This window comes from Drepanopeziza brunnea (assembly GCF_022702325.1).
Source record: "Drepanopeziza brunnea f. sp. 'multigermtubi' strain 214-2 chromosome Unknown ctg10, whole genome shotgun sequence".
NCBI lineage: Eukaryota > Fungi > Ascomycota > Leotiomycetes > Helotiales > Drepanopezizaceae > Drepanopeziza > Drepanopeziza brunnea.
The window spans coordinates 1975702-1989090 of record NW_027094073.1 but is presented as its reverse complement, the minus strand read 5'-3'; the positions used below and the strand labels follow the sequence as shown (position 1 = coordinate 1989090).

General features: G+C 47.6%; 2 protein-coding genes across 2 annotated transcripts; both read right to left on the bottom strand.

The window, feature by feature from the left end:
* Window positions 1–7179: 7179 nt before the first annotated feature.
* On the bottom strand, window positions 7180–10737 carry L3040_006219 (uncharacterized protein; the record flags this gene model as incomplete). The annotated part of the gene is made up of 1 exon (XM_007292337.1): window positions 7180–10737. One exon carries the CDS (start codon window positions 10735–10737, stop codon window positions 7180–7182), a length of 3558 nt encoding a protein of 1185 aa, XP_007292399.1.
* An 833-nt stretch (window positions 10738–11570) lies between these two features.
* Window positions 11571–13251, bottom strand: L3040_006218 (uncharacterized protein; the record flags this gene model as incomplete). Its single annotated transcript, XM_066156935.1, has 4 exons — window positions 11571–12378; window positions 12426–12938; window positions 12987–13175; window positions 13229–13251. 4 exons carry the CDS (start codon window positions 13249–13251, stop codon window positions 11571–11573), a joined length of 1533 nt encoding a protein of 510 aa, XP_066011339.1.
* Window positions 13252–13389: the final 138 nt, after the last annotated feature.

Genomic DNA, 13389 nt, shown 5'->3' with positions numbered 1-13389 from the left:
CAGCTATATATGTCAAAGCTCGATAATTAAATAGAGCTCCATTGCCACCCTTCGTGCATCTGTTTTTCAATATTATTACTCGTTGCGTTATTGATTTATACGAGTTGCAAATCGCATCAATGCTAGCTAATATTTTTAATGTTCCGAAGCCTCTCAGACTTAATAATCGATACGCTGCAAGCTTGCTACGAATTTTCGTTTGCAAAAAACTGATCTTTTACGCAATAAATATTATGATAATCAATATATATGTTTTAATATTCAATAACACAATAAAAGATCGTAACGCCGATACGTAAATATAATTCTTATTATCATAGCTTGTTGCGTCATGAAGTTATCTACGATACAAACCGTGATTTTTAGTAATTTTTAAGGATTTTCAACTCGATTTTGCGTACTATTTGAGATGGGACACTTGCTTGGCCTGGGACACTTGCTTATCTTGACGGTGACCGAGAGCCCGCAGGTGAAAGTTAGCGCACTGACTATTAAATAAACAAGTCAACGTAGGTATGAATGTAAAGAAGACAGGACGAATACTGATCAAAATCAAGCAGCTTGACTTAAAGGAGTGGAGCACTTGGTTCTTATTTTGCGTTCTTATGTGATGGGGAAGGCAAGAGGTGTATGGCATGTATGTATGGTTTTAATTCTTTTTGTAAGTAGGCCTTAAGGGTTTTATGGTGATGATTTTGGGTGGGTGGGTAGTTTTATTAAGATGCGGTTTTTTTTTTTTTTTTTTTTTTTTTTTTGAGGGGGGAGTTGGGAGGGGGATACGAATATTCGCTATCTTTGAGAGTGGAAAGATTATCTTGAGAAGAAGCGGGAAAGAGAGATAGATAGGATCTGGATCTACGTCCAAATTCGATGGGCTGATCTAATATGCTGAATCCGAGATCTCCAGAGTCCAAACACATAATCGGTAGCTGCTAGTTGAGCAGTCAGTTTCGAAGATTAGGGCTATTTCAATTTTAAAGGTGTTGATAAGTAATAAACTGTTATTTCGAATGTTTCATATATGAACGAAACCGATATTTTTTTCCCCTTTCTTTCTTGGAAGAAGTAGTGTGGTGGAGTTGAGGGTCTGTACCGGTATTTGTTTTGTCCATGTATATAGTTTTGCTACTAGGCACCTTTGTCACGTGGATGCATCGGATGCCCTTGCTCTGCTAGGCACGTGGCTAGGTCACGTGGATGCGCCTATATTGACGAGTAGTTGGTTCCTCCCTGAGCCATCATCAATCCAACACACACACACATACAAAACACAATCGAGTGTCTTCGAATGTCCTTCTTCTCCCCGCCTTCTCACCTACGATTCTACCATGACTATATACTCATATATCTCTTGATTCGACGTTAGGTATATGTCGGAGCTCTTCCCCTCCACAGTAGTCAGATCTTAAGGCGTTGAGCGGCTATGCAAATCGAGGTTCTGATTATTATGTTCGAGGCATGAGAACGTCGCTCGGGCATTTTCGCCGTTGGGTCCTACTACGGCTTTTCATTATTGTTATGCGAAGGCTTTTAGTCGGCGCTGCTGGGTGAGGATACCTTTGTAGATGAGTTGCTTCATTTCAGGAGGGAATGTGTATATATCTCGCTTAAAGGTTTCCATGGCCTCAACGCTGGCGTTGTATGCTAGAAGCCATCCCCCTTCCGCCTTTCTAATTATAATAGGTATGGATACTGTTTTCTTTATATACCTTCTTACTAAACAGAGAATCTACTTACCTTAGGAGAGAGGTCCCAAGGCGGTAAGCGCTTGCTATCTATTATACTCCCCCGACCTTAACCCAATCGAGCACACCTTAAGCGAAAGGAGGGTCATTTAGATGTTTCCCGACGTTGCTGCCGATAGAAACGAATCGGAAGAACGAAAATAAGGTTGTAATCGTATTTAAAAGCTGTTTGGCAATGTTGAGACCAGATGAGTATTTGTTAAATATTTTGTAGGTGTCGATGGAAGGCCGTGATCGCGGCAAAGAGGGTGGCATACTAAATGTTAGACTGATAAGTTACTCGACTCCAAGTCTATCCATTTTTAGAAGAATCCATACTAAGACTCTCACGATTTTATAGTTTGATAATTCTTTCAGTTAGATAATTGAGAGTTATATGCTCGCTAAGTGTTTAATCAAGAAAATTTGATGTAGTTTCGCTTGATTTTGGGATTTATGGCATGCATTAGCAGTTGGCTAGTATCTTCTATATTTCCTCTATATTATCTATATTACATTAAGCTAATTATGCATCCGAGTTGAAAATTATCTTACGTGAAATACAGCCACGTAACTTAGGGGAAGTATGCTGATTGGGTGCATCCGTAGATTTTTAGCCACTTTTACACATATCGGTATGCAAAACTGCGGCAACTTTTCGATTTATATACAACGCAATTAAAGGTTCTTTTTTTTCTCGAATACTTGATTCATAGCTGATTAACAGTAGAAAGGGAAACACTCGAGGAACAGCTGGCTGCACCGGCCTGAGAAAGGCTATTGCTACAGATTACACAGCTACGAATACTGCACCGCAAAGTCCGGAAACCTTACCCCGGAGTTTGCGGAAGGCAGTAAGTTTTAGCTTGCGGCCGGGGTAGAGTGTTAAATTTTCTTAAAATTCTTCTAAAGTGTACTTCTCATAGAAAAGTGATGTGGCATTGATGTTAAAGGCCTCGAAAGGTAATCATCGGCTCGCTTAGATAGGCCTCCTTACATCCTTTCGTCTTAGTCGGCGTAAGCGATTGCGGATCGGAAGCGAATGCGGATTTTTATACCTTACTACTAATTTTTGTGTACAAAATACAATTCGTATCGAACGTAAATTTCATGATCATGCAATATAGTATAATACTCTGTAAAGCATAGCACCAAAGGGAAGCGGTATCGGCTGTGCGAAGGAGGTCTGTTGATTATGCCACTGTTTTCCTTCTCTTTTACTTACAGAAGTTCTGACTTTATGAAGAGCATCAGTAGCAGAATGATTTGTTGTTGAACTTCGTATATAAGATCTGGCCAGACCTCACTCGCCAAGAAAAGACAGTGATATACTTTTGAAGTATACGGCGTCAGTATGTACCGTCTCCGTAAACTCATACAGATGGCGCGCTCCACCATATCGAGTTCCGCGTTGGCTTTGAAATAATACAAGTCAATCAATCACACTCCAATACTTCCTCGTGATCCATCACTACTACTCTAATTGAGTACTAGCAATAAAGAGTGAAAAAGGTTGTAAGTATAACATGGCTTAAAAACGAGAGCTGGGTTAAGGGCAGATGGCTTCGTAGGGGCCGACGATGCGGGCGGCGGCGGGGGCGAGGACTGTGAGGGCGGAGAGGAGGGTGGTGGTAAAGAAACGCATTTTGAGGGTTGGGAAGGTAAAGTGGTGATTTAGTTTGTTTTGTTTGGAGAGTAGAGGGAGGTAGGATAGATAGTTGGTTTTGGGTGTTGGTGTTGAAGAGAGGTTGCAGACTTCTACAGATGCTGATTGCGATTGATGCAGATGAAGGAGAATCTATGGGCAGGATACACACACATGTATATATACCTTTCTCTCTCTCTCTCTCTCTCTCTCTCTCTCCCTCTCTCTCTCATATCGCCCCCCTCCCCCTCCCCATCCCTATTACAGATTTGTCACCACCTCAACCTCGAGAGCTTCTCAACACGAGGTTGGCGGTGGAGTAAAATATTAAAGTCTGATAATAATAATAATTGAGGTGTGTTTGAAATGCCTGCTCAGAAATGTTCAAAGATTTTTTTAAGAACGTTTTTTCATTATTCAATTCCCAATATATTGGTTCAAGCATAAGTTGGATTTTTTTTGTCTCTGTTTCTTATAACATTTTGTTTAAGACTTGGAAGATGGTAAATAGCAAAGCAGCAGTGAGTATAGCATATGAATTAATACTATTAAAGAATATGTACGCCAATTGTATTGACCTGTACGGACTTTGATTAATGTTCTTTAACGTGCATAAACTTTCTTAAGAAATATCAAAGTTCAAGGCATTGTCTTACTTTAAAACCGACCTTGATAGGCTTGATCTGCTTGACCTAATAAGCCATTGAATCATCTTATTTTTTCTTATGATTAAAGCATGCAATCTCGATAAAAAAATGTTTCCCGTAGTGAGTTTTGCGTCTGAGCAGGCCTGATAGGCGCACCTCAATTTAAACTGGACATAAGTATATCTTTCATCCACTTAGCCCAAGGCAGCCGAATGGTAGGCTACGGCTACGCGGTCTACCAAGGAGGGAGACGTCCCACGAGTACGGCTCTATCAACGACTGCTCCCACGTCTTTGACGCGGAAGCTGCAAAGGCATGAAAGGGCCTCGAACGAAAGATGCACACCTACCCGTCGGCGAAACGGATCTAGCTGAGTATCGATAGCACATCGGTCATCTAGTGTCTTCGCGGAAATGCCTCCTCATCTTCGCAGTAAGCGTTTTTGAACGTCCAAGGGGTGATGAAGACTCGAGACGTACGCATACGATGGTCTCCGGGGCACGTAGGGATCAAAGGAAACGAGCGAGCGGATAAGCTGGCAAACCTAAGAGCGAGGAAGCCTGACTGGGACACTGGTCTTGCTTCGCAACCTACTGGAGAATGGGGTACGCCCCGCCTTATAGAGACTATAAAAGCCTGTCAGATGCACGACGGAATAAGGACTTTGGGGCAACCTGGTGCGTTCCCGGGGGAACTTTTTCTTATACTGCTATCCTACCTATATCGTTGGGTTTTCTCTTAAAGTTTGGATCTTTGTTTTGAGTTTCATTTTCTTCTTGTACTGCTATATGCACTTGCGGCTAACCCTTGTACGGCCTTGATACTAGTCGCTCTACGACTCGCACAGCTACGCTTTAAGCTAGCTATAGCAATCTATACTTGTTTAACTTTATCTTATGGTTTTTCCTTAGCGAGAGGATTCCCTTTCATTATAATCAATCTTATCTATAAAAGAAAGGCGCAGACGATAATAGCTCTCGCTGCAGCACTTTAAATTGCTTTTTAAGGCCTTCTTATATAGAACTCCTTAGCTTAGCACGTCGCTGTACCCAATGGAAGGTCTCAAGGCGGCAGGCTTCGCCTGCTACCTGCCCGACGTTAATAAATACAACAACAACAACAACAATTCACCCACTTAGCCATCGGTACCCATGTTTCAAGGCTTTTTGTCCGTTTCCATCGTCATGCAGTTTTGCATTAAATTTCAACCAATCCATTTTATTGCTTTACGTATTATATTTTTATTAAAAAGAGCTTTATTGAGAAATAAAAAACTAACTCTACTCTGAGCAGGCGTTATTATAGTCGCATCTCAATCGTTGTGATTAGATATTTGTATATAGATAGATAGGTAGATAGATAGATAGATAGATAGATAGATAGATAGATAGATAGATAGATAGATAGATATATCAGTATAAATTTCATTCCCCCAAGCTATCGGAACACTCATTGATCTCTATTATCTTTCTTTGTTACTATTATATCATTTTTCTATTTTAGATTGCAAGTAATACAATTTAATATATAAATTATTGGGTCGCCTTGCGAAGCGATGGATTGCCATGGCAGCTTGATTTTATTGTTTAGCGAGCATGGTTCGTCAGGTAGCATTTTATATGGTGAGTGCAAGCTTGGATGGGGAGGAGTCGGTAAGATGCGATGCTGCGGCGTATTTCAGAATAAACGGGACAGCACCGATGATGCAATGATTTCTATTGGAGCTGCTATAAGATAGCGTCTACCAATTTAGCATTCGTAATTGTGAGTCCGAGATACGAGGACTGGAGCCTTTAGTCTATCCCCATCCGCGCCAGGAGGCACACTCGCTTGAGATGCCGGTTTCCACCTTTGGCACATGAAATTTCGAGTGATATAACTTTCAAACTTTTACTTAGATATATCCACAGAAATATAGGGTCTCAAAACTGCAGACCAAAGTCTATTTTACTCGGTTACATTGAAATGTTTGCCGTGATGCAGTAAAGTGAAAGCTCTAAGGGTCGAGGATTAAGCGAACGTGCCTCCTAGCGCTGAAAGGGACACAACGCCTTTTCATTTTGCCAGTGGACTCCCCCTCCCTCCTTCATAAATAGATCAGAGACATCAACAAAATCAAAGAGGTGCAAGAAGACACGAGTCGCGAACAATCATCCCGGTGTATCGGTATCATTCTTTCAAGTATTGTAAAGTAGCCCGTCGAATCAAGCTTTTCAAGATCGACCTCGCTAAATAAACAAGCTCTGGAAAACCTTATTGATATCCATTCGTATGCGAGTACCTACTTCCAAATTCACTTCCAAAGATTACGGAGTATCCACCCACCAAAGCTCAAAACAAATTACTGTATCCTTAAATTCCTCCAACCCAAGGAGAGTGAAAAAATATAACAACAGATCCAAGATCACGCTATCTCTAAATATATATATGTATATTTAAGAAGGTTCTTTTCTACACGCCACGCCAGCTCTAAGAATCGCCCGCTTATTCTCCTAACATTCAATGTACGGAGTATTTATTGCTCATCGTTTTCGAAAGGGAGACTCTTTTCTTTCTCGACCATCCGCCCACACAGTAAGAGTCTAGGTCATTATTTATAAATCGCTCTTAATTCTGAGTTTAAACATCTCCCGTGAATCGTCGCTGTGGAAATATATATATCATAGGTTGGTATCTACTTTCCTTTCCAAATTGCCGACTGACTACCGGTTGCTCAACTCGCAAACGCCAAGAGACCGAGAGACCAGGAGATCACGAGATCACAGCTTGCTCATTAGAAAATGGCTGACTACTTATTACATATGCTTTCGTTGACTGTACGAAGAAGTTAGCAAGTAAGCAACCTAGCAAGCCAACGCAAGATAACTAGGATAAGAGAGTAAGGAAATTGGCGGAGGATATATATATAAGTAGGTAAATACCTAAACTAGAGCTTGCGCGAACCAGCACCACCGCCGCCGGCCCTTCCCTATGCTATGTTATGCTATGCTATGCTATGTTATGCCATTTTGCCTAGAAACAAAACATTATTATACAAACAAATAAACAATCTATCAATCATCGCCGTCGTCAATTGAATTCCATCTCATCTCTCTCATCTCATCTCTAATCTCTAATCTCTAATCTCTCATCTCTCATCCCTCATCTCACATCATAATAATCATTATCCCGTGTCCTCCCCAACCCTTATCCCCTCCTCTTTACCAGATACCCCTTCATCGGCAGCACCAACCTGCAGCCTCCCTACTGCGTCCAACAATACGCCGCCGCTATCTATCGGCGCCTCGCCCGTACTCGGAACCGGCAGCGCATGCGCATCCGCCTCAGCCGCCAGCTCAAGGTCGACTTTACGTTCCGGGCTGCCCGCCTTCTTCACGTCGCTCGCCCCATCCGTCCCGAACCTCTGATGGCCCAAGAATCGGTCAATTTCGCTCGGCTCGGTACCTCGGGGACTGGCCGCGGTCCCCTTTCCGGCGATAGCCTCGGTCCAATTCCACCCTCCGCTGGGGGGTCTGGTAGCAGGAGTATCGCAACAGTCATCGCTATCAAACTCACTATCCGCCCAGTCCCTATCGCTCCACGTTGTCTCACTCTCACTCTCACCCTTCTTACCTCCCCCCGGACTCGGCAGGGAAATGGTCAACTTGTTTCCCGTCGGCGCCCTTCCCAACCTGCCAGGCCTGGGCGGCGAGCTCATATCCGGCACAGAGTCTATAGCTTCTCTGACTTCAGAGTCCGTACGTCTGGACTCTTCCAGTGGTTCATGCGTTTCGGGGTCGTTGGTTTCCCCGCCGTCTTGAGCTGGCCCTTCATTCGTATCGCGAGCGCGCTCAGCGTTACTCTCATCCTCGTCGCGGGTGTTTGCTGCTTCAGAGTCCCCGAAATGGGTGTCGCAGAGATGCTTGATCACAGGCCATCCGTAGGCATTTGCAAACATTCGTCTTACAACCATGTTATTATGCGCGTCCGGCTCCAGTCTTACAAGCACCTTTCGCCAAGAGAGATCGCGATGATAGGCTCGCGCAATCTTCTCTTCGACCTTCATAGCACTGCCATCAATGACATCGCGCGGGTCTTTGTCGGGGTTTGTATGTCGCGTGTCGTCGTAGTCATGGGTGGAGAGCGCAGAGTCGGTGTGCTTTGACCCAGTTGGCGAGGACTCTGTGGCTTTAAAGGAGGAGCGGCGCCCGATCGGGCGCTTCTTGAAGGGTGGTGGGGGAATGTCTTCTGGGTGATAAACGCGGTCGTGGAAGATTGTTCGTGCGCGCGATGAGGGGTTTATGATAAACTCGGTTGGTGGAAGAGGGGGTTTAATGATATCGCCTGCTGATTCGAAGAGGGTGGTCTTGGGAGGTGCTAGGAGCCTCTCGGGGTCTTCTTCGTCGCCCGTTGTTGCTTTGCCGCGTGAGTTTTTCTTTGGATAGGACTCCTGAGTGGCGATCGAAGAGTCAGATGCCACATCGGTTTCACTTCCCATACGCAGAGTCTGGCTGCGCCTGTAAATCTTTGTGTGCTTGGGATGATCATTGTGATGCTTCGGGCCTTGACTAGAAGCGGGGTTGAAAAACTTCATGATGCTTGCCAAAGGGCCTACATTATTCGTAGGCTCTGCCGAAGAAGTTTGAGAATGTTGTGCACCACCAGTAGCTGGTCTCTCAAAACCCTTCGGGCTTAGAACGTCATCCTCGAGTGTGGCATAGGGCGAAGGCTGAGGTACATCTCCTTTATGCCCCTCGGTGGTAGGAGTATTGACCCCTGTCTCTTCGGTGTCGCTGGCTACACCGTCTGTAAAAGCCCTTCGCGAAGGAGAGCTGGAGTTAGCTCCAGTGATCTCTGCCCAGCCCCAGCTTGCCATCGTACCGACTAAGCCGTTGTCTCTCCTAGCCTTCTCCACACGGCCCAAACCTTGCCAGTCCAGGAACAGAAGACAGCTCGTTCGTAGAGGAACCACTCCATCATTGACAACATTAGAGTAGACTGTGCGATTCCTGAACTTCTTCAGCACAACATGAGCCGGGCCTGTGGGTAATATCCGCAGCAAGGGTTTCGCCTCAGGAGCACTCTCTCTTTTATGAGCACTTTCCCCAATGCCCCCAACAATAGCACCCCACCCGCTTCGTGCAATTGTCGGTGCCCGCCAGGTCAAACCAAGATCCTTGCCAGTTCTTCCCACGAGGCCAAAGTCCAGCGCAAACTTGACATACATCGGATTCTCATTGCTAAGACCTAAGAACGGCGAAGCCATGGCAATGAAATTGATCGGCTCAATCAAGTCGAAGAACTCTGGCGAATGCTTCTGTATATATGCCACTGCATACGTCTGTATTAGACCACCCAGAGAGTGACCAATAAAGCTGATGCTCGTGAACTTATACGCCAATTTCGTTTCTATTTGCGGAGCCTTAATAATAGCGCTGTTATCGTGCGATGGCTGTCCACCGGCCTTGCCCGCTGATTTTCCCGCTGTATGCTCTGGTCTCATCGCATGCGACAGACTAGAGGCCGCGGATTTCTTGGTGACGGGTTTGTACGGCTGATCCGGGTAGGTCATCAGCAGAACATATTTCGCGAGTCGCTTTCCGAGGTATTTGATACCCTTTTCCGTTCGGACACAGTTTCCAGAGAAGCCTCGGACAACAACTTCCTCTTCGTCCTCATCTTCTCCCTCATCGGCTCCCTGGGTGTCGTTTTCAGCGCCTGTGTTATCCCTGTCGGGTCCAGGACAGCGTCCTCTCTCTTGCTTTCTCTTGGCTTTCCGGATCCTGGCATCGATCTTTGCTTGTTTCGCCGCTTCGTCGATACTCTCCTTCAAGAACAGCATGTCGGCCCCCAGATTGCTATGCAGTCCATGCGTCAATACGACCAAATGCACCTTCTTTTGCCTCTTCGTCCTATGTCCATCTCCTTCTTCATTCCCCTTCCCAACATCACCAGCGCTTTGAGCCGGCGCCGCATGCCCCTTTTCTCCCTCGTTGTTCGAATCCTGATCATCCCACTCCGGCATCCTAGGCGTATTCCACAGACTCGCCGTATCGTCCACCTTGACAATAATCGCCCGACTGAAGACCCCCTTCGGCAACTTCCCAGGTCCCTCACCCCTCCCCGTTCCCATGCCCAGTTCCTGCACACGCCCTTGCAAATCCCCCACCTGCCCAGCGGAACTCTTCTCCCCAGCCCCCGTCAAGCCACTTGCAAGCCCCAAACTCAAACTCTTCTCATCACGCCCCAGCAGCAGCTCATAATGCACGGCCGCCGAGTTCGAAAAGACGACCTGGCTCGAAACCTCAATGATCCAACTGACGCTCTTCTCTCCTCCCCCTCCGCCTCCCTTCCCCTCTTCCCATTCCCTGTCATCTTTCGAACCGGCAGATTTCTCTCGCCAGTCCACACCCCCCGCTGTCCCACGCACATTCTCCGGCACGGCAAGCTGCGCGCAGAACGTGCCCCCGGCCTTGAGGTTCGGCTCGAACTCCGGGACGCCGTAGGTCCCCGGCCGCTCAAAACGCTCGTTCGGATGGAAGCCCTTCGGGTAGGCCGCCACGTACAGGGTGTAGGGCCCGTGGACGAAGGCCGCGCGAAGGGCGATCGCGGATGTGTTCTTGAGCTTGAGGTGGAGGGCGTGCGGCGAGGGCAGGATCCGGTCGGCCGAGGGCGTATAGGTTACGGTGTAGCGGACGACCTCGCCGATTTTGAGGATGCCGGTCTGGTGGAGGAGGAGCATGTTCGTGGTGGTTTTGGTAGTTGGTGGTCGTGGTGGGACGGTGGTCGCGGTCGCGGTCGCGGTCGCAGTCGCAGTCGCAGTCGCAGTCGCAGTCGCAGTCGCAGTCGCGGGTCTGGTTTGATTTGGTGTTGAGAGGGTGGATTGAGAGTCACAAATTCATGGTAGGCTGTGCTGCTTGATATGGGTGTTTGTTTGATTCCGTGTGAAAATCGGATCCAGGACGTCTCGATGTGAGGAGTTGGGGGTGGTGACTTTAGCTTGGGAAATGTTGACCGGATGCGCGCGTGCAGCTTGCATGTCCGAGCTCTCCGCTGCCGAGACATGAATGACGAAAGTATGGATATCAAGAGTTTCGGAAAAGGCTTGTACGTTTCGTGCTCGTTATCGTATTAAGATCGTTATCATTATGGTATCTACCTATCTGCCTCTACAAAGAGAGCCACCGCGAAACTAGGTAAATTTTGTGAATATATGGCGGGAATTCAATATAAGCTCAGCCAACCGCCACAGCCGCCTCGCTTAAAAAGGGGGTATTGTTTGAATCGAAACAAACATCCGAAGCGTGAGCCACAGCCAACGAAGCTTTGAGCCAGCCCATCGTCTGCCATCTCAATATCGTGGTAAACCTCCATCGCAAATCGAGTCCACCAGATCCGAAACCATGTTCCCAATCAAGATCGAGGCACATTATGTAGGCCCATGCCCTTGCCAATTCCCCAGGGAAACGCCTAGGAGACCATTCATCTGCATCAAGCTGGCCACCAGGATCGTAGTATGAAATCCTTTCCATCAGGGCCACGCCCAAATTCCTTCTCATTCTCTCACCCAACAGCCTAAGAAACCATACTCAAAACTCCCTCCTCAGGCTCCACACCAGGCTCAACATGGCTCCTCCAAGCACTAACCCTATTGCCCCGTCCTCCAAGGCCAGCCAGCACCGACGGCCTTGGTTCCCTCACCTTAGTCCTCGATACTCTCGGCGAAGGTGGTATAAAGGGATCCCTTCCCGAGGGATCGTGCACCGCAGCCTCCGCTTCGTAATCGCCCCTTGACCTCCTCGGCACCACTCGGTCAGCAGCCCGAGGTTGGGCGTCATTGTAAGCTTGATCTCTCACGTTGTGTCTTCTCAGCACCGGCGGAGGAGGAGGGCCAGGATAGCGATCGTTCATCTGACGGACCGCTACCGGTGGACGAGCCCGCGCGTTAGCAACACCCATCACGTAATTGGCTGCCGCTCTCGCGTGGTCAAAATTTCCCGTTAGGATATTATGAGCTTCGCGCACATAATCCTGGTTCATAAAATGGCCCGCGCCGTTCCCGACGCCATGGATATCGCCAATGCCGCCTTGGTAGTCGTCATTGTGGTCGTCTGCTATAATTGCTCTCTGCATACGGCGAGCTAGGGCTTCGTCGCGGCGTTCTTGCCGTTGGCGTTCGGTGATTTCCTCCAAGTATGTATTTGGAGGCCTGGGCCTGCGGAGACGACGAGGGCGATCTTCCGCCTCGCCATCGATGGGCAAATCGCGTGGGATCTGCATGTGATTGAGCCTGTCTTGCTCGACGGCTTCGTAGTTGAACCACGGGCAATCGCAGGTTTTCCACTTGAGTCCACATATCATACAAAACTCCGCTGTACAATGACTACTCCCGTTAGCGAGATCCACCTCGAAGTTGCAGGAGGGACATACCAAGTCATATGATTACACCCCTCCTTCAGCTCAACCATCGTCCTACAGCTATAACACCTCTGCCAGCCGGCCTTTTTTGCCGTCTCGAGCAGTCTATTAGTCTCCTCGTCCTTCGGGCAATCCCTCGCACCGTGCCACTTCCCATTACACGCACAGCAGACTTTCGTCCGACACTGTCCACACTTCCCATACTTCTTCCCGTCTTCCTTGTGCATGTTCGCCGGCTTGATCCACTCCCCGCACCTCCTCGCTGGGCAGTAGATCCGATTCTTCGTCGAGAACTCCTGGAATTTGCGGTTCCAGGTCTTCTTGAACTCGATGTTGAAGAGTTTCTCGACATGCTTGAGTGGAATGTGCTCGACCGAGCAGCACTTGGGAGGCATGTGTGCAGGGTCCGTGACGGAGAGGCGGAAGCTGCGTTTAAGGCAAGAGTGGCACATTCGGTGGCCGCATTTGAGCTTTGCGGATTTGGAGCGGGGGATGTCGTCGGAGAGGCAGATTAGACATTCAATTCTGCTGAATGTCAGTATGCTGGCAACGAAAACGATGGCAAAGACCCACAGCTTCTCTGGTTCGTTGTGCAGCGGGACTCCTGACCCAAAGAACGAGCCCATGAAACTGGCTCGTCTCATCGCTGGATTACTCTCTGCTGCTGAGGATAGGTGTCGAGTAGAGGGGACATGCGTCGTCAATGTATTGCTCCTTCTCAGTGCCCGTATATCAGAATGCATCGTTCGTGTCGTAGCACTTCTATATTTCCTAATTCAGTCTTGCCACAAACCAAGGAAGGGGCGCATAAATACCTCTTCGGAGGCGACGGTGGCATCGCTTCAACACCAACAGGCTTCCTCCTCGACGTATTCGCTCTGCTCCTCCGCACCGGGTCTTCCTCCCTCACGGTTCTCACTTTCGGCTCCTTATGCTTCGACGCTTTTCCTTCCTCCTTCGTAGCATAGACCACTTT